We start from the raw sequence: 19836 nt of genomic DNA, 5'->3' as shown, positions 1-19836 counted from the left end.
CTATTTCTCTGTTCCTCTTCACAGGGGGCGGAGAGAACACTTCTTCAGTCGAATGTCTTTTCAATGGACGTGAGGCTGAAGAATCACACCACTTATGACGTCTAACCGGCAACAAATCACTCGACTCTGTCGATAACTGATGACTAAATGACACACCTTTCCAATGGTGCTTAGTCGACTCCTGGTGTCGCACCACAGGATCGACAGAGGAAGCGACTGTCTGTGGGCAAACCCTGACAGTCTCCCTTGGACCTCCGGTATGTCTTCTCCCCGAGGCGGGGGAGCGAGACAAGGACCTTCGTCTAGGAGAACTATCGGGACAAACAGCCACCCCCTCAGGTTGCACTGCACTGACACTTCTCACTTCACTAGAAGTCTTTTCAATGAAAGACTTTACAGATAACCCTAACTGCATAACAGTATTCGCTAATACATCGAATTTCTTTTCAAATTTAGATTTGAGGCTAGCAACGGTGTCAGGAGAAACTCCACGGGAAGTTGGAAAGGGAGTTACAGGTGCAGGAGTAGGAGGACTCAAGATCGGAGACATAATGAGAGGAGAAGGAGTAGGAATAGGACCAGGTGCTTCGATAGAAGAAGCAGAAGAAACTAAACTAGTCTTACTTTCAGCTCTGAGAGCTGCCTTCCTCTTCCTATCCTTAATTACCTTTCCCGAGTGAGAAACAAAAACTTTCCACTGTTGTTCACTCCAATCCTTGCATTCATCACAAGTTGATTCTCTCGAGCATTCACAACCCCTACACTTAATGCACTTAGTGTGCGAATCATAAATTGATTTAACTAGCCTAGTTTTGCACCCTGCGGCACAAAACCTAACTACTGAAGGACTAGAGTCCGACATGACGGTAAGGCCACAAAATTGCAGAAATGAAATTAAGCTACAATCCCACAAACATGAAGTTGAATACTTCACTGATATTGGAGAGATAAACTTCCCAATAAATGAAGAAAAGTCTGCACCGACCACCGATGTACACCAGAAGCCGGCAGAGAACGAATTGATGTTACCTGGGCAGTTGTACCTGTAGCTCCCTCGAGTGGAGGGAGATGACTCACCTACATCAGCGGTGGCGGCGCCACCGCAGAAGTTTTGAATCTATTGTCTGCCATTCGTAGGGAACCTACAGCTGTATAATTGTTCGGTAAGACACTGCAATAAAATAAAGCTTTACTATGTATGCAATAGGACTAAGTAAAACTACACTAACTTTGCTGACCAATACACCACTATGTTAATTGAAACATTAAAGAAAACAAGTGAAAATTAGTTAAAATCTGCTCAATCACTATCTACCAATTGACAATTACAAAAACAATTCCTAAGCTAAACAAGAAATAGGCTCAGTCACTATCTACTAGATTATAGTTATTGGAGTATGTAATTGCTGAGCTAGACTATACATATATATGCTTAATTCAGAGTAGTACAAATTTCAAAATAAAAACCACAATTCATTAAACATATAATTGAATTAATCCTGCAGCAAAATATACAAAAGAACTCACCAAGAACCTGAAATTTATCAACTACAGAAAAAAATACAGGGTGAGGTGGTTACTGTTCAAAGAAAATAATTTTACTATTTACATTTTGCTGACAACTATCGGCAGCAACTAAGGTGTGCAAGGTGGCAAATAGATACACATACAAATAGGGGGAATAGTAAGAAAATACCATTAAATATCAACACCATCAATCTGGAAGTGATAGCAAGAGTAATCAAGTGTGATCTAATGAGCCATAATTCTTTCTTAAAACTTTTAAGCACAAATTTTCCAAAGAATGAGATCACAGATATTATAAAACACTGGACAAGGAGAGTGAAGACTGGATACATGGTTAGAAAGTCAGGAAAGATTATTTTTCTCTAAAGTGTCTGATGATGACTGCTAGCAAAGATGATGCTAATGTCAAGCAATGTTTGTTTAAGGGGACCGTCCCCTATGGCGGATGACATGTCAACTTGAAAAAATTAAAAATCGAGTTATTACTTGTATCTATGCAGAAACATGCCGTGCATGCTTTCCAGAAGTTTCAGCCAATTATTTTTATAAATAATGAAGATATAGCGGTTTTTAAATGATGACGTCATCGTAACTGCGTCGTCTTTATGACTTGAGTTTGACAGAATTGTTTTTGCGTGTTTATTTTTTGCATATATACAGCGATTTTTAAAGATTTTTTTCGAAATTCTCATACATCTGGCAGCAATGAATGGTAGTGTGACACTGGGCGAGAAGGGAGCTGCTCAGAGCGGTTATTTATAGGCGAGACTCAGAGAATGACTCAGTTACGCCACAGACGTCAGAGGAGGTACATGCGCGTAGGCACTTGCGTTTGGTTACTAGCTATTTACGTTGTTTTTATAACTTCTTAGTGAAGTTATAGCAATGCCGAAGTTACCTAAGATCAAGAAGGCTACTCAGCAACTAAGGCTAGCAAAATTAGCGAAGGCCAGGAGTGTGCTGAAAGAAAAACACGAAAATTCATTGTTATCAGCTACCCTCATTGTCTCATGTCTTGCCGTCAAAATCATTATCTGGTGTCACGCTGAGGGTATTAACACCACTTTTAGGGGTAGGACCAGGATCCTTGATGTAGAAATCAACAATAAAAGTACAAATAAAGTAATTATAATAATGTTGTTTTGACTTTTATAAGAAAAAAGCGAAAATTTACATACCAAATCTTTGGGAGCTCATAACTCAAAAACATACTTATGCGCATGTCGGTAGAGTTTACTCGGTTATTTATTATCCAATTTTAGAGAGAAAGATATCATTGGAAAGAGGAATAAAAATCCCATAATTCTGTGTGACAGAATTTTGATTTCTTTTTTTCTTTTTTTTTTTTTAGATTTTTTTGAGTGTCTAGACTAAAAAAAAAAAATAAAAAAATTCATAAAAAATAAAAAAATCAAAAAATAAAAATTCTGTCACACAGAATTGTTCCGTATATAAAGAAGTTTGTATGGTATGATTTTCAATACAAATGATGTCATATTAGCGGAGAAATCTCTACCAATTTTTTTTATTTAAATCATGATTTTTGCTAATAAAACGAAATGTTTTTGCTCAAATGACTTGAAATTTTTATATGACAAAGGTGTTATATATATCTAAAACATATATGAAAATTATGTATTTCGAGTAATAAATAAAAAAAATAGACATCATAGCGAACGGTCCCCTTAAACAAATTCGATTTTCCTCAAATTCCACTTACTCAAAGGAATTAAGTATATATTCTCAACATATTTTCTAATTACTGTATCAAATATACTTACTGAATCCCACATTCCTTCAAGTCTTGGTCTGTAAGGGTCAAGAAAACTTGCAAATCAACATCTTGTTCTCGAAATACATTCATGTACGAGCTCAGCCCTAACTGGCCAAGTAAAGTTTCCAGGTCTGTTGGTTGAACATTTGCTAAAAAATACAAGGAAAAAATACATCAGTGTAAGGATGGAAATGTTAAAAATGTTCTAAACAATCACAATTTTTTTTTTCATTATTCATAAACCTGTCCATTAAAAAAAACTACATTTCATGAGCAAATCTCACCCAAGTACTGAAGCTACTGTATTGCTTACCAGCAGTTCTAATACTATTATTTGAAAAATTATAACATTATACGGTACACACTTTATTTAATCTAGCCTAAACTAAAATGGAAAATCTATATAGACATATGCAAACACTAAGCTTATCAAACGTAATGTTAATGTGGTAATCACAAATAAATCAAAATACGAAAATTACCCCATAGGCATTAATGAAAAGCTCATGAGAAAATATACCATTTCATAGGCTGTAATCTAAAGAAATAATTTCTACGCACATGAAGCTGTGAAACTTTATTTGATGTAGCATATCTGCAGAGAACTGTTTATATAATAATATACAAATCTTGAAAAATGAAAGATACCAGTCCTATAAAAGAACCATACCAACCAGAAATGGGTATAAACACAAAACTTAAACTAACCTAGCTATGTAATAATAATAAAGCTAAATAAAGCAGATATTCAGACAAAGAAAGGCACCACTTAGTTTCAAAACTGCTTACTGCCAAGTAACCATATTTAATACATTACCACACTTATTCTATTATTTCTACATAAAAAACACATTACTAGTGCAAAATTTACAATAATAATGTGTGAAATTATCATGCTAGAGCAAATCTAAAAGTAAAATGACCATTAAAATTTGAAAATTCACAGAACAAACTAAGCAGGTCTGCTTAAGGTAACAAAACAAGTTGGAATAATTTCACAGCTATGAAAGGGGACTTTGGAGCTCGAATGGCAAACGACAAGGTAGGAGCTCTTCTTATATTTCTCAGTACTAAGTATGTATGGAAAATTATCTGGCCATATTTAAGGGGGTATGTAACAGCTAAATACATATCACTAAAAGGACAAAAGTATCCTTGAATGGCTAAGAATATAAAAATAGAAACTAGTCACTAAATTTCTAGAATGCACCTCCATTCCTTTAATAAGTTCAAGCTTTAACCACTATTCAGTGAAACCCAACAAAAATGAATTCTTCCATAGAAATATTTGCTTGCCAGAAGCATTGCAATGGGATGTTTTCAAGCACTCTTAGGTTCTAGCCTTCTCATACTGAAAAAGTACATGACATCTTACTATTATCTACAGATGGTGTGGTACTATTGCTCCTACTTGTTCTCTGGTTTACTTGCTGGTCTGTTCGTCGAGCCTCTATCGCTGCTGGACCATCATACAAACTAGGCGCACTCCCAACTGAAAGTATGAAACCAAAATACATAAAGTACTTGTGTGCTAAAATGAGTTATGCTATACATATTAATCCACCCTTTACAAATACACATTTGTAAACACTAATGCCTAATGTGGGGGAACGTGATTGCAAGAAATCTGAAAAATTCAGATGTGGCCCAAGAACAAAATGCTTATGAAGCCGAGAAATTTAAGTGCTAACCAAAGCCATGCCTTGTCTGGAGCATTAAATAATAGACATACAATAGGGGAGAGAGAGAGAGAGAGAGAGAGAGAGAGAGAGAGAGAGAGAGAGAGAGAGAGAGAGAGAGAGAGAGAGAGAGAGAGAGAGAGAGAGAGAGAGAGTTCTAATTAAACAAACTGATTCGTCGTGATTACTGTACGATTATCTATTGGTTCTTTTCATTCCTTTACTCCAGATTAGACTGTTATCAGTTGTATCTTCTGGAAGAGGGAGGAAACTTATCCCCCTCAAAACTCAATAACATTTTAAACTCATTTTGACTCTTTAATAAATACTCTTTGACATGGGAAATGTCCGGTCGGTCAATCTATTCTTAAGTTAATGTTTTTAAAATATATCACTTAAAAATTTCAAATTACGTACAGTGCATTTGCACATATATTATTTATACAAAACCACACGGTCATAAAAAATAATAGTACCTACCACCAGAAGGCAAGATAAAACCTTAAACATTATAAGAAAGATGACAGTGGACAACCTAGAATTACACAGTGAAAGATCAAGTAACTTTACCTTGTAATCCACTCTGTGTAACTGCTGCTGCAATTTCATAAAAACCAGCATCTTGAGCAATTCTTGCAGCTGTGTGGCCTTGATGTGTGGTGAGTGATGTAGCAGCTCCCTTTTGCAACAATGCTTTCACCAATCCTATATCACCCATTTTTGCAGCATACATTAGGGGAGTCATTCCTGTGGCTCTTTCACTGTAAGAAATTTTTTTTCATCTGTATTGTTAATCCTTTGGCCACAAATGTTCTTACTGTGTATGTAATAACACTGCTCAACTTTAGCTGCAATGAATGTTGGTAACAACAATTTTTTTGGACAAAATTAGTTCTCATAAAAAGTTATCACTAATATATGCCAACATTTCTGGTCATGAAATGACCTCAGTTTTACAGCCTTGTCTAGCAGACAGATAATCAGTAGTAACAAAACATGCACCACCTGGATCCTCAGGTAGCTATTACATTACTAATTAAATACCTGGTATACACTTTTCCATTACCAACACTTCATACATGAACCCATATCTTCAATATCCATCTTCAGTATGCAGTCCATTTATGGTCATAATGTAATTAAACATTTATTTTTCCTGCTACAATGCTCAAATTTTTTATCTACGATGATAATTTTTGAATCTCAAAATCTATCAAAACTTACAAATGCTTTGGACTGCAATCTCACTTAAGTCAGACTGAAACAAGTTTGAGTTTTGGTCACTTTTATCTTGTCTAAGTGAAACCTTTCAGTCAATCAAGTGATACATAAGACTGTTTAGGCTGTCAACTGCCCTTTTCTCAAACTCAATGACATGTTCCTCTGGTTCCTTGACAATCTTAATTTGTGACTATTATAAACAAGGATCTTATTTCATTCCACACTCTTGCACTTTTGCCCCTTAAGGGCGCCGGCCGGCTAATGCCATTCTTTAAGGACAGGACTTTGATATTCATACCACTTAATAAGGTGACTTGGGACATCTCCAAACCGCATATGATTTTCGCCTCTGACCTTCGCTTTTGTGACGCCAGGGCGATTTATCCCAAAAATAACCATTTTTCAAATTCTATCTCCTCCCTTGATATTTAATATTAAGACCTGGGATTACTACCATATATAGACCTGATGTAGACCTCCAATCAAATGAGGAGTTTTTTTTTTCTAAAAGTCATTTTTTTGCTAGATATGAATTTTTCATTATGGTAAAAAAATAAACCCTATAAATTAGAAAAACAAAATTTATTAAAAAAAAGACGAAACAAAAAATGGAAAAAAGGGCTTCATTTGATTGTTCTATAATGTCTTTCTGAGTTATTTACCAAATTCCAATGTTATAGCTTTAAAACTAAGTGAGAAAATAGATTTTGAAGGTCAATAACTATAGTTTTGAGATACGGGCGTTCAAAGTTTTTCTTCGTATTTTTATAACGACAATGTTAATAAATAATGATTATTATGAATGTATATTTCGTTTTGTGTATTAATAAACCAAAACTATTTTATTTATCATAATTTAATCATAAATGATGATCCCTTTGCTCATATATCGTAGCTTGGGGCACTGCATCAGGCAAGACAGGGCACTCCTTCCTACGAAACTCTCTCTCTCTCCTTCACTAACTCGGCTTATTACAACAAATTTTCTTCTTCTGTATGTTACCTAGATGTTTTCCTAGTATTTTCTGTTTTGGCACGATGAAATTCTTGCCGAAACAAAAATAAACAAACGTAAACGCAAGAGAATGTCAAGGGTGAAATTCAAAGTTGTACTCTCTTTTTACAAAGACAATGCTAATAAATCATGATTATTATGAATTTCATATTCCTTTTTGGGTATTAATAAACCAAAACTATGTTATTTATCGTAAATTAACCCTCTTACGCCGAAGCCCTAAAAATCAAAACCTCTCCCATATGCCGGGGCCGGTTTGGAGTGAGCGCGGAAGCGGAAAAAATATTTTTTTCAAAAAATCACAGCTCGCTTAGTTTTGAAGATTAATAGTTCATTTTTGGCTCATTTTTTTGTCATTGCCTGAAGTTTAGTATGCAAACATCAGCAATGAAAAATAATATCATTATCATATGTAAATAATGCGATATATAGTAGCAAAAAAAAAATTCATACAATTGTATTCAAATCACGCTGTGCAAAAAACGGTCAAAGCTAACGAGTTAATTTTTTTTTCGTTGTATTGTACACTAAATTGCAATCATTTTGATATATAATACATTGTAAAACAATAAAAGCAACACCGGAAAAATATTATCACAAAATGATGTACGAATTCGTAACGCGAGGATGTAAAAAAATGTTATTTTCAAAAATTCACCGTAAATCTAAATATTGTTCTAGAGACTTCAAATTTGTTTCAAAATAAAGACAAATGATTGACTATTATGATACTGTAAGAGTTTTAGATTAGAATTGCAGATTTCTACCATTTCGGACGAGTTAAATTTGACCGAATGTCGAAATTTTTATATATATATTTTTTTATATGCACATATTTCGGGGATGGGAAAAGCTACAACCTTCAATTATTTTTTATTGTATTCTTCATGAATTTGCGCATATTTTGATATATGAAACTATAAAACGGCTAATATGAAAAGGAGCAAATATTAGGATAATGCGATGTACGCATTTCGGAGACTTGCGGCCACGAATCGGCGCGCGGAGGGAAGATAAATATATTTTTCAAAAATTCACCATAAATGACAATATTGTTCTAGAGACTTCAAATTTGTTTCCAAATGAAGATAAATGACTGAATATTACTAGGCCGTAAGAGTTTTAGCTTACAATTGCGTTTTTCAACTATTTCGGTAGAGTCAAATTTGACCGAACGTGGTTTTTTTCTATTTATCGTGATTTATATGCAAAATATTTCGAAAAAAGAGAAAAGCTACAACCTTCAATCATTTTTAGTTGTATTCTACATGAAATTGCACACATTTTCATATATAAAACTTTATGTAACAGCTAATTTTAAATATTGCAAACATTTCGACAATCGCACACAAAAAATTCTGATTTTTTCGGAAGAGTTACCGCGCGGATGTAAGGAAATTTTTTTTTTTTTTTCATAAATTCACCATAAATCGAAATATTGTGCTAGAGACTTTCAAGTCATTGCAAAATGAAGGTAAATGATTGAATATTACTAGAGTATAAGAGTTTTAGCTTACAATTGCGTTTTTCCGCCATTTCGGTAGAGTCAAAGTTGACCGAAAGTTGAAATTATTGCACTTAACGTTATTTATATGAAAATATTTCAAAACTGATAAAAGCTACAACCATGGGTTGTTTTTAGTTGTATTGTGCATGAAATTGCGCACATTTCCATATATAAAACTTTATATAACGGCAAATTTAAAATGGTGCAAACATTAGGACAATCGCACGAAAAAATTTATCGGAAGAGCTACCGCGCGAACGTAAGGAAAAAGTTTTCTCATAAATTCACCATAAATCAAAATATTGTGCTAGAGACGTCAAATTTGTTGCAAAATGAAGGCAAATGATTGAATATTACTATAATATAAGAGTTTTAGCTTACAATTGCGTTTCTCGACCATTTCGGTAGAGTCAAAGTTGACCGAAGGTTGAAATTTTGGCACTTATCGTTATTTATATGAAAATATTTCAAAACTGATAAAAGCTACAATCATGAGTATTTTTTTGTTGTATTTTACATGAAATTGCGCAAATTTTCATATATAATACTTCATGTAAAGGATAATTTAAAATGGTGCAAAAATTATGTCAAAGTGACGAAATAATTTTTGAGATGTGTCACTGATACTTTTTAGTGCGATAAGAAAGAAATTCGCGCTTGCGCGCCTGTGTAGCGATTGTAAACAAAACAACGCCTTGATCCGTGAACTCCCAGCATCCCCCAAGGCGCGTGATTCAAAAGTTTTCGGCTGGTAGGTCTAAAAGTATTTTTCCGCGAATATTTAAAAAAACTTTTTTGAGTCGACGTATGATACGTCCATTCGGCATACGGGAGACATTTTGACTCGACGTTTAATACGTCCATTCGGCGTAAGAGGGTTAAGATCCCTTTGCTCAAAGATCGTAGCCTGGGGGACAGTGTGACGTGTGCCTCAGGCAAGATGGGGGCGCAACCCTCCCTCTCTCTCTCTTCACTAACTACGCTAATATCACATATATTATGATATTCTGTAATCATATTAGAGCGAATTTTCTTCGTCTTTATGTTAGCAAGATGTTTTCCTTGTCTTTTCCTCATTGGCATGATCACGATGAAATTCTTGCCAAACATAGATAAGCATATGTAAAAGCAAGCAAATGTCAGAGGTGAACTCGAACGTGTAGACTACTTGAAGTCTGTGCTTACACTGATCATGGTTGAACAGTGATACTCCCATCTCTGCGGCCCACGGAATCTCTACAGATGCCATTTCTCACAATTTCTTTGACAATAATTATCAAAATTTACGATAACAGAAAAAATATTGCATTTTCTTGTATGGATGAATGTTTTAGGCTTATTGAGTTATGTTAACTAATTACCCTGTAACACGGTCCAGATAGAACAGGTCAGCCAGACAGCATCCCAATTTTAAGCCTCTTCTGCGCACCTACGTCATCTGAGGGAGCGCGGTGGTGAGAACCAAAGCCTAGACCGTGGTGAGAACCATTAAGAACGTAGGTCTAACACATCGTCAAGAATCTTTTTAGAAGAGAATGTTTTTGATAATGTGATCTTTCAAGTGTCAAAAGAATGTAAATAAAACAACATTTGCATTTTGAAAATATTTGATTAAGTTACAACTTTTATCTTTTTTCTTAGTGCCTCCCTGCATGGTTGCCCTTGATGTTTCCTATACTTTATCAAATTATTATGATATCTCATTCGAAAATATACGGATATCTTTACATAAAAAGCTACAACATCGTCAGGAACGTCAATATTAGACTTTTTCAATTCAAAGCAAAGCTTTTTGAAACGTTTGCCCTCTGAGTGCTTTTCCGCGTTCAGCATTAAAGATCTTCCGCATTATTACTAACTGTGAAAAAAAATGACTAGAAGGTACATGCAACTCCTCCCTACTTACACAGTCTATCCAAGTATCACTCCTTGGTACTTATTTATTCTTATTTCCTAACTCAGGGTATTTCACACAAAATATTTTGACAATATATCCCCCAATGTATTTAAGAGCCTCCTCCTCAATTACTCCCTCGATATCTTTTTTATTACTGTGTTTGCGCTCAAAACGTTTTCTTCCTCATCAAAAACATCTTTTCCTAAATCAAAATCTAAATTTCTAAACATCTGTGTTGTTAGTCATATTTCTAATGCTAACTCCCTTTCCTTTGTTACATACTCACCTTCATTAGGAGATTCAAGGGATTTTTCAACTGAGGTGATGTTACACTTTTCACTTATCACCTTCATTTCCTTCCCTAACAACAATTTTTTATGCCTGAATTTAAACTTTACTGCATTTGGATGATCATGGTGATCATCCATGGCCTTATACACCCAAAGAAATGTTCAAGGCAATATTGATTTAATCTTTGTGTCAGCAGGTAGCCAATACTATGAGAGGCTTTTAACATTAAATAATGCAATGGTGGATTTACATGAAAAAAATTATTCCTTTCTCCGAAGGAATATATATATATATATAATATATATATATATATATATATATATATAATATATATATATATATATTAATATATATAAAAATATATAAGGAATATATATATATATATATATATATATATAAATATATATATATTATATATATCATATATATATATAAATAAATATAAATATATATAATAATATTACATATATATATATATATATAATATATATATATATATAATTATATAGATATCTATCTATATTATATATATATATATACTATATAATATATAATATATCTATATCTATATATATATATATATATATAGATATATATATAGATATCTATAACTATATAAATATATATACTATACTAATATATAAATTATAATAGCTATATATATCTAATATACCTATATATATAATTAATATTTATATATATATATATAGTATCTCATCCTATAATATAGATCTATATATATATCTATATATCGATATATAATCTCTATTCTATACTCTATCTGCTATATATTTATATATCTCTATATCATATATCTATATATCTATCTATATATATATCTATATATATATATATCTTACTAGATCTAATATCGATATATGAGATATATATATATAGATATATACTATAATATATATCTATTATATCTGATATATTATATACGATATATATATATATATATCTATGAGATAGATATATATATATATATATATATATAGATATTCTATAGATATATCTATATAGATATATATATATTATATATAGATATATGTATAATATAGATATATATATTCGATATTATATAGATTATATGTAATAGTGTGGCACAGTGTCGTTATTCCAAAAGACCAATAACTTAATAATACTTAAGAAAAATAGGCACGAAACGGATAATAAGGAAGAAAGGGAAAGGGAATAATACGATAATGATTTTTTCTTAGCGAAGGGATTTTGTTACTCAAAACATTAGGCTTTTAGCCATTAGACATCTGTTTTCATCTCCCCCAAAAAGCCTCTGTCCGTACCAGCGATTAGTGACCAGCGATATCGCCCAGGCATATTCGAGAAATTGGAAACTACTCTCATTAGCGCCTATGACTAATCGCCGTTCCCTTCGTGAACAGGTCAGAGAGAGCCATCTGGCATACGTTAAAAAGGAATTCTATGACCCGTTGTTAGAAAGAGGGAAGTACCAAATTCTTAAAAGCTCCACCCTCCCAAATATAGGCCTCTAGTATCGACGAATCAAAAGCCATGAGTGTTGGTCATAAGACAGCCCAAAAGGGGTATCAACGAATGACCTATGAGGTTACCAAGGGATACGCCCCTAAGAAGCCAGGACATGAAGAAGGAGGCGTATACAAATTCAAAGCCTACGAATTACTGTAGAAGACCTGACAGGAAGGCGGTCTCGTATGAAGTTAATAGCCACTAAGACACAAAAAGTCTTTCAGAAAATGCCACACCCAGTCAGAATCCAAAAATCCAAAGGCGGGGCTAAGGAGATTTCAACTGAACAAAAAGGCGAGACAGAGAGAAAAGAGAGCAGAGAAAAAAGGGGAACAGAGAAGCCAAGAGAGAGAACAACCGGGGAGCCTGAGGGGAGAACTGCAGTGGCATGGCCGTGAAACAGAGAAAGACAGAAGAATCCCCAGAAGAAGAACAGGTGCAAAAGTGTGGTGTGCGAAGCAATCAAAGACAGTGAAAGTGACAATCAATACTCAGTAAATTTCCCTCGTGCCTATAAACTCGTAATTGCAACAAGTGCCAATTAAGTTTTATCAGTCCAAGAGCCCAGTAACTCAGAAGGTGGAAAGACATTTGTAAGAACCCCTACGAAGAATAAACCTATGTTAGGAAAATATCAATCTTCATTTCTCATCCTAACAGAACCCCTTTACCTAATTCCCCAAAGAACAGCCTCCAAAGTCGGCACACGTTACCTTAGATCTGTGCAAAGAAAGTAAGTACCGTCATAGATTTATTGGTGGCAGAGCGATGGGATACGATGAGATAAAGATTGATATAGTGACAAGATTAATTGAAGTCGAGTCGATGGTCAAAGGGAGACCGACTACTTATCAGAACGTAAGAACGCCTGTGCTCACGAGAAGCCAAACAAGGAAAATAAACCATGCCGGAAGGTACAGAGTCCGCGAATTCGAACGCAGCAGTAATGGGAACACATAAGGGACATGTGATTAATCACATAGCTAAATTTTGCGGAAGAAAGGATGGTCAGTTAGCTTGTAACTTAGAAAACTGGATAGAGCAAGTGGAGACACGCCTAGATAGCATAACGGGGACAGATAGAGAAAAGCTTATTGAAGCCAAGAGTTATCTTGATTTGGAAGCCGGAGGAGACTTAGAACGATACGTCCACTCCGAGACTTACCGAGATCTTAAGAATTGGGAAGAATTGAAACGGTATTTCAGGAAGGTTTATTCCACAGTTGGTGAAAGAGATCCAGTTACTAGCTTGGCAAGGATAGTGCGTCAATTTAAGTTAGACGAAAGACGTTATCAAGAGTTTAGCTCTCAGTTGTATAACAATATGAATGAATGGGGTAACTTCATGGAAACCACAGGTTGGATAGAGGTAAAAGGAGGCAAGCAAAAAATGCTAATGAGTCATGTTAAAAAAATATTTAGACTAGCAATAATGATTGGAAGCCTGCCAACGGAAGTCATTGCAAGGATGACTCGTAAGTGGGAGACATCCGATGATGTAGCAGAGATTGAAGAGGAGGAAACAAAAATCCTAGGTAGAAGACCTGAAGGGAATCCTATATACAGACCTTTAGTCGCTATAGGACAAAAAGAAAAGGGTCCAAATAGATCTAGGACACCATCTAGAAATCAGAATAAGATGCCAGGTAAATCTTCTCAAGGAGGATTTTCGACAGTCACGTGTTATAACTGTCAGAAGAGAGGACATTATGCCAGTGACTGCCGAGGGATAGCCTTCTGTCCTTTCCATAAGAGAACAGGACATAGTGCTCGAGTATGCAGAAATAAATTTGTTTCAGCTCCTAGAGGTAGATCTCAGTCGAGAGGCAGAAGTAGAAACAATAGTCAATCTCCCCCAGCTAGAGAAAATAGAGATTCCGTCCCAAATAGATATCCCAATCAAACAGCAAGTATAGGGTATCAACCAGCTCAGTCAATGTCGGACGACGCAATGGGAAATTTTCTGCTTACTGGTACAATTAATCTTCCTCTATAACAGAGAGAACGTCCGGAATGTCAAGGCTAAGCCCAGCTACACAGGTTAGCAAAGTTGATGTAGGAAATGAATATAATTATAGACCATTATTTCCCGCACATGTCGGTCTAGAGAAACCTATTGTTACATTCTTTGATACAGGTAGTCCTAAGAATATAATGTCAGAAAAGGTGTATCGGTTGTATTTTATTACTCACTTAATAATTGAACACAAAGCGGTAGATTGTAGAATCACAGACGTCCAGGGTAATGATATCCACGTAATTGGACAGTTAGATTTTCCATTTAGGCTAGGAAGAATTGCTCTAAGAGAAAATGTTCGGTAGCCAGAGATATACATTTAACTTTTGCTCATTTTTTGCTGATAGGTTATCCAACTATGGCTAGACAAGGGATAAGCATTGATGCTCCTAGAGAACAACTAGTGATTAACAACGGTCATGAGATTTCTAGAATACCAATATGCAAGTCAATTAAAAGAAGCCAAACTCAAGAGAATCCCACGATGAAAGGTATTTTAAAGAAGGATAAGACAGAGGGAAGATATCCAGAATGCATCACGAGTTCACAACAGATCATTAACCTCTTAGAATCAAATCAATGCACTTATTTAAAGTTAGAGGGAGGGATTAAGACTTAAACCAGGGGAAAGTACGTGGGTAGAATGTACAGTAAATCCAATTTTTGAAGGGAAGGAAATTCTCACGCTTACTGAAAAGTCGCAAGTAAACGGAATACATTATTCTTCTAGTTTACACGAAGTCAGACAGGGCAAAATAGCGTTACAGATTACGAATAACAGAGGAGGAAAGGTTAAATTAACACCAGGTACAGAGATAGGCTTAGCAGAAGTATCTCATACCTATCCGAGTTGTAGAAAGGGAAACGGTAGCCGCGATCCGTAAAGGAAATGAAAATTATGCTCAGGACATAAAACTGAGAAGAAGAGCTAAAATAGGATCTCATTTAAAGGACATTAAGGAAAACCATGTTAGAGAAGAATTCATAGACTTATTGTGCGAATATCAGGATATAGTCGCTCTAGACGGCGACACCTTGGGAAATACACGCGAAATAACGCACAAGATAGACATTCCATCAAACACCAAGCCAATTTACATACCAGCTTACAGAGTAGCACATTCCCAGAAGGAGATCATTGAAGAGAAGTACAAAGAATATGAATAGGCAAGGAATAATAGAACCATCTAAATCCCCATGGTCTTTTCCACTTTTGCTAGTTCCTAAAAGGGACAAAACTTACAGAATAGTTGTGGATTTCAGAAAATTGAACCAAATTACTGAAAATGATCCTTATCCAATGCCGTCAATGCGAGATCTTATCGCCACTATAGGGTCCAAGAGATACTTCACCACTATAGATTTATTGCAAGGATTCTTGCAAATTCCTCTAGACGAAGAAAGTAAACCTTTGACTGCTTTTTCCACTAGTAACGGCAGATACCAGTATGTAAGAATGCCTTTTGGTCTAAAGTCAAGCCCGGTAACTTTTGTAAGATTAATGGATAAAATTTTGGGCGATTTACTAGGCAAAGACGTACACTGTTACATAGATGATTTGGTAATAGCAACAGACACCATAGAGGAACACATAGACTTAGTCAGAGAAGTCCTAAAGAGATTAAGAAAAGCCAACCTGAAGCTTAAATTAAAGAAGTGTAACTTCCTTAAAAGGAAAATAGACTACCTTGGGCATACACTAAGTGAAAAGGGCGTAGAAGTAAACGACGAAAAGATTAAGTCGATCAAGGAATATCCTACACCTCAGCGCAAGAAGGACGTAAAGTCATTCTTAGGTTTAGCAGGTTTTTACCGCAAATTCATAGGGAATTTTGCAGTCATATCCGCACCACTAACTGAACTTTTAAAGGAACACGTATCATTTGTATGGACAGACAAGCAGCAAGAAGCATTCGATGAATTGAAAGAAAGATTAACACATCCCCCAGTACTTAGCTTCCCAGACTTTGGCAAAGAATTCTTTTTAGCCACGGACGCAAGCCACATTGGTATAGGAGCATGTTTAATGCAAAGACAAGATAATAAGTATAATGCGATAGCTTATTACAGTAGGAAATTGAAGCCCTCAGAAGTGAACTACTCAGTAACAGACCTCGAGTCTCTAGCTATAATAGACGCTTTAAAGCATTTCAGATATATCATTTTTGGTTACAAGATAACCGTGTTCACGGATCATTCAGCTGCAGTAGAAATGTTAAAGAACCCTAATTTTTCTGGACGAAGAGCCCGTTGGTTCATGACAGCCCAAGATTATGATATAGAGGTGAAATATGTCCCTGGGAAGACGAATAAGGTAGCAGATGCATTATCAAGATATGTATCACAAGATGATAGTATAAATATGATAAGTCAAGAAGAAGAAAAGAATGAAACAATGTGCAATGACGTAAATGTATTCACCATGCACTATACAGAGGAGCTTTCCCGGCAAAATTTCATAAAAGAACAAGAAAGAGATGAAGATATAAGGGAACTGTTCAAATACGTTAGAAACGAAAGAAAACACAGCCAACAAGAATTAACCGAACTAGGTAGGAAGGTTGGATGTCCCACAGATGCACTAACGGACATAGATGGCGTATTAATTTGGATGTGCCACGAATATGACCCATTTGGTCAATTTCTAGGTGTACTGCACAAAAGGTTAGTACCTAAAAGTCTAAGAAACAAGGTCATTGAGCTAATGCACGACGATGACATGAGAGCTCACCCAGGAAGGGATGAGACAATTAGACTAATCCAGAGAACTTTCCATTGGAAAGGGATTCACAAGGATGTTAGTAATTATGTGAAGAGCTGCAATACATTGCAACAGCTACAAGGGAAGAACAGACAAGGAAGTACCACTAGGGAAATATCCTATCCCACAGACTCCTTTCGAAAGAGTATCTATTGATCTTATCACTAATCTTCATACCACGAGTAAAAGGGAATAAGAATATACTAGTTATGTATCGACGCGCTCACGAGATATAACAGAGTTGGTACCACTAACTAGTAAAAGTGCCAAGGAAATGTGCAACCGCTCTCTTTGATAAGATATTTGCAGATATTCTGCCCCACAGCTCATTATTTCTGATAATAGGACCGAGTTCAACAAACTCATTAGTTCAAGAAATTGTAACGCCTTTAAGGTAGAAAGGTAGCGATACAGCCGTATCACCCAGCTAGTTAATGGCTTAGTAGAAGGAATAACAGGCAGAAGGTTTTAGACGTATTACGTCACACAGTAGGACAGGATCCTGACTGGGACGTCAATTTACCTTTAGTCCAATTATCATTAAATGCAAGGCATCATACGAGTATTCGTGCAACTCCCATAAAAGCCTTGATGGGATATGAACCCAGATTACCTTATGCATGGCTGAATCAGCCAATACAGCCTAATTACTCTGAAGATATCATGAAGATAAGAATCGGAAACTTTAAAGTAATACACAAGCAATTGCACAAGAATTTAGAAGAAGCCCAGCAGAATATGATAGAGAAGCATCAAGAAGGATTAAGGCCTGTAGACTACAAGAAAGGGGATGAAGTCTATATTAAGAAAGAAGTAAGAAGTGGTATTAATTATAAGTTAGCCACAAAATTCACAGGGCCATACAAGGTCGTAGACGTACAAGAAACTAAGATAAAGGTTAAGAAAATGAATAGCCAAATGCCTTCCACATATGCTGAATCATTAGAAGAAGAAGAATTTTGGATAAACAAGGACAAGGTCAAGAGAACCAAAGAAGTTAAAGAATCCGAAATGACAGAGACGTCAGAAGACATTCCAGAAGAAGGAACTAGATATAACCTAAGAAATCGAAGAGTCACTTTTCAGTGAAGCAGAATAAACCAAAACCCATTAATTCATCCCATTATTCCATGTATTTATTTGATTTCTTTATGCTAAGTTTACCTTCATCGGTTCGACTTAGGAATAATCTTTTATTGTTACTATTCTTACTTTAATTAGTCGGTTTGTAGCAAGAATTTTTGAGTTATGTGCACTAACTTCAAATTAATTTTGACTTGAAGGGAAATATTTGGGTATGTAAGAAACGGTTCAATGCGCAGTATAAGAATTTCAAGACGTATATGAAGTTTAATCGTTCCATAAGAACATTCTTAGAAGTAAAAGAATAAATAAGACGGGTTAAGATAGACATTAAGAGATTTTTAAGATAAGAGAATTCGTTTTAGAAATGATCAAGATTTTGAAGGGGTAATTAATATACTTACTTTGTTCAAATCCATTAGATGTTGATTGATGATAACTTACTAATAAGATATTAATCGATGAAGACTCACTAACAAGAAGTTAATTGATGAAGACTCATTAACAAAGATAGTAAGTTGTGAAAAACTTACTAACAAGATATTGATTGGTGAAAACTTACTAATTGTTGTCACAGTAGAAGAAACCTACAAGTATTAACCACTAACCGGTTCCTTTAACCGAGTTGCCAATTTTGTTTTAGTATCAAGCAGTGAAGTTATATTGTTTAATGTACAAGGTTACTCAGAAATTACAGTAAGAATGTCCAATGAAATTTTGAATAAACACAATACACAATCTCAGTAGGAAGTCAAGGACACACTTGTTATTGCATACAAATACACAAGGATATTTTCTCCCAGGACTTAGTCTCCAAACAACAGGTCGCAGCAAACAAGAAGCCATCAAGTGTCGTCAACAAAGAACGAAATTTATTTTTCCATAAAAGAAAAACGATATCCACCTAGATAGAATAGGACTGAGGACTGAACCAATCATGTACTGTAAACTTGGATAGTTACCATTATTTTTTGCTTCTACCATGCATTTATATAACTTATGTGACTTAAGGGCTTATGTATGTTAAACTTTCAGTTTTTCTTGTTTTTTGGTGATTTAGTTTTGTTTGCATTCAGTTTCACGTTTCTTAATGTGATTTACTCATATTTGAATTCACTTTGATGATTCCTTTAATGTTACTTAATCAAGGATTTGCTCATGTTTACATTCACTTTGATGTTTTTGAGTTAAAGTTTCAATATGATTTCCAAGAAGCATAAGTTAGGAGTCCTCTTGTAGGTATAATATTTGCTTCAGCTTAGATAACGCTGTCGGAGTCAGCGAGGTAGCGGGCCGAGACTGTAATAGTGTGGCACAGTGTCGTTATTCCAAAAGACAATAACTTAATAATACTTAAGAAAAAGGCACGAAACGGATAATAAGGAAGAAAGGGAAAGGGAATAATACGATAATGATTTTTCTTAGCGAAGGGATTTTGTTACTCAAAACATTAGGCTTTTAGCCATTAGACATCTGGTTTTCATCTCCCCCAAAAAGCCTCTGTCCGTACCAGCGATTAGTGACCAGCGATATCGCCCAGGCATATTCGAGAAAT

General features: G+C 35.0%; 1 protein-coding gene across 5 annotated transcripts in view; it reads right to left on the bottom strand.

Annotated features, from left to right (window-relative positions):
* Positions 1-19836, bottom strand: part of LOC135211084 (ankyrin repeat and SAM domain-containing protein 3-like) — a 172153-nt gene that overhangs the window by 72210 nt on the left and 80107 nt on the right. For all 5 annotated transcript variants that reach the window (XM_064244153.1, XM_064244155.1, XM_064244156.1 and 2 more), the window contains exons 5-7: positions 5551-5741; positions 4677-4793; positions 3309-3450 (exon numbers count right to left, since the gene is read on the bottom strand). In XM_064244153.1, the coding sequence (XP_064100223.1) occupies positions 3309-3450; positions 4677-4793; positions 5551-5741 (450 nt within the window). The remainder of the gene's footprint in view (positions 1-3308; positions 3451-4676; positions 4794-5550; positions 5742-19836) is intronic.

Source organism: Macrobrachium nipponense, chromosome 4 (genome assembly GCF_015104395.2).
Source record: "Macrobrachium nipponense isolate FS-2020 chromosome 4, ASM1510439v2, whole genome shotgun sequence".
Taxonomy (NCBI): Eukaryota; Metazoa; Arthropoda; class Malacostraca; order Decapoda; family Palaemonidae; genus Macrobrachium; species Macrobrachium nipponense.
This window is presented reverse-complemented; position numbering and strand designations above follow the sequence as displayed.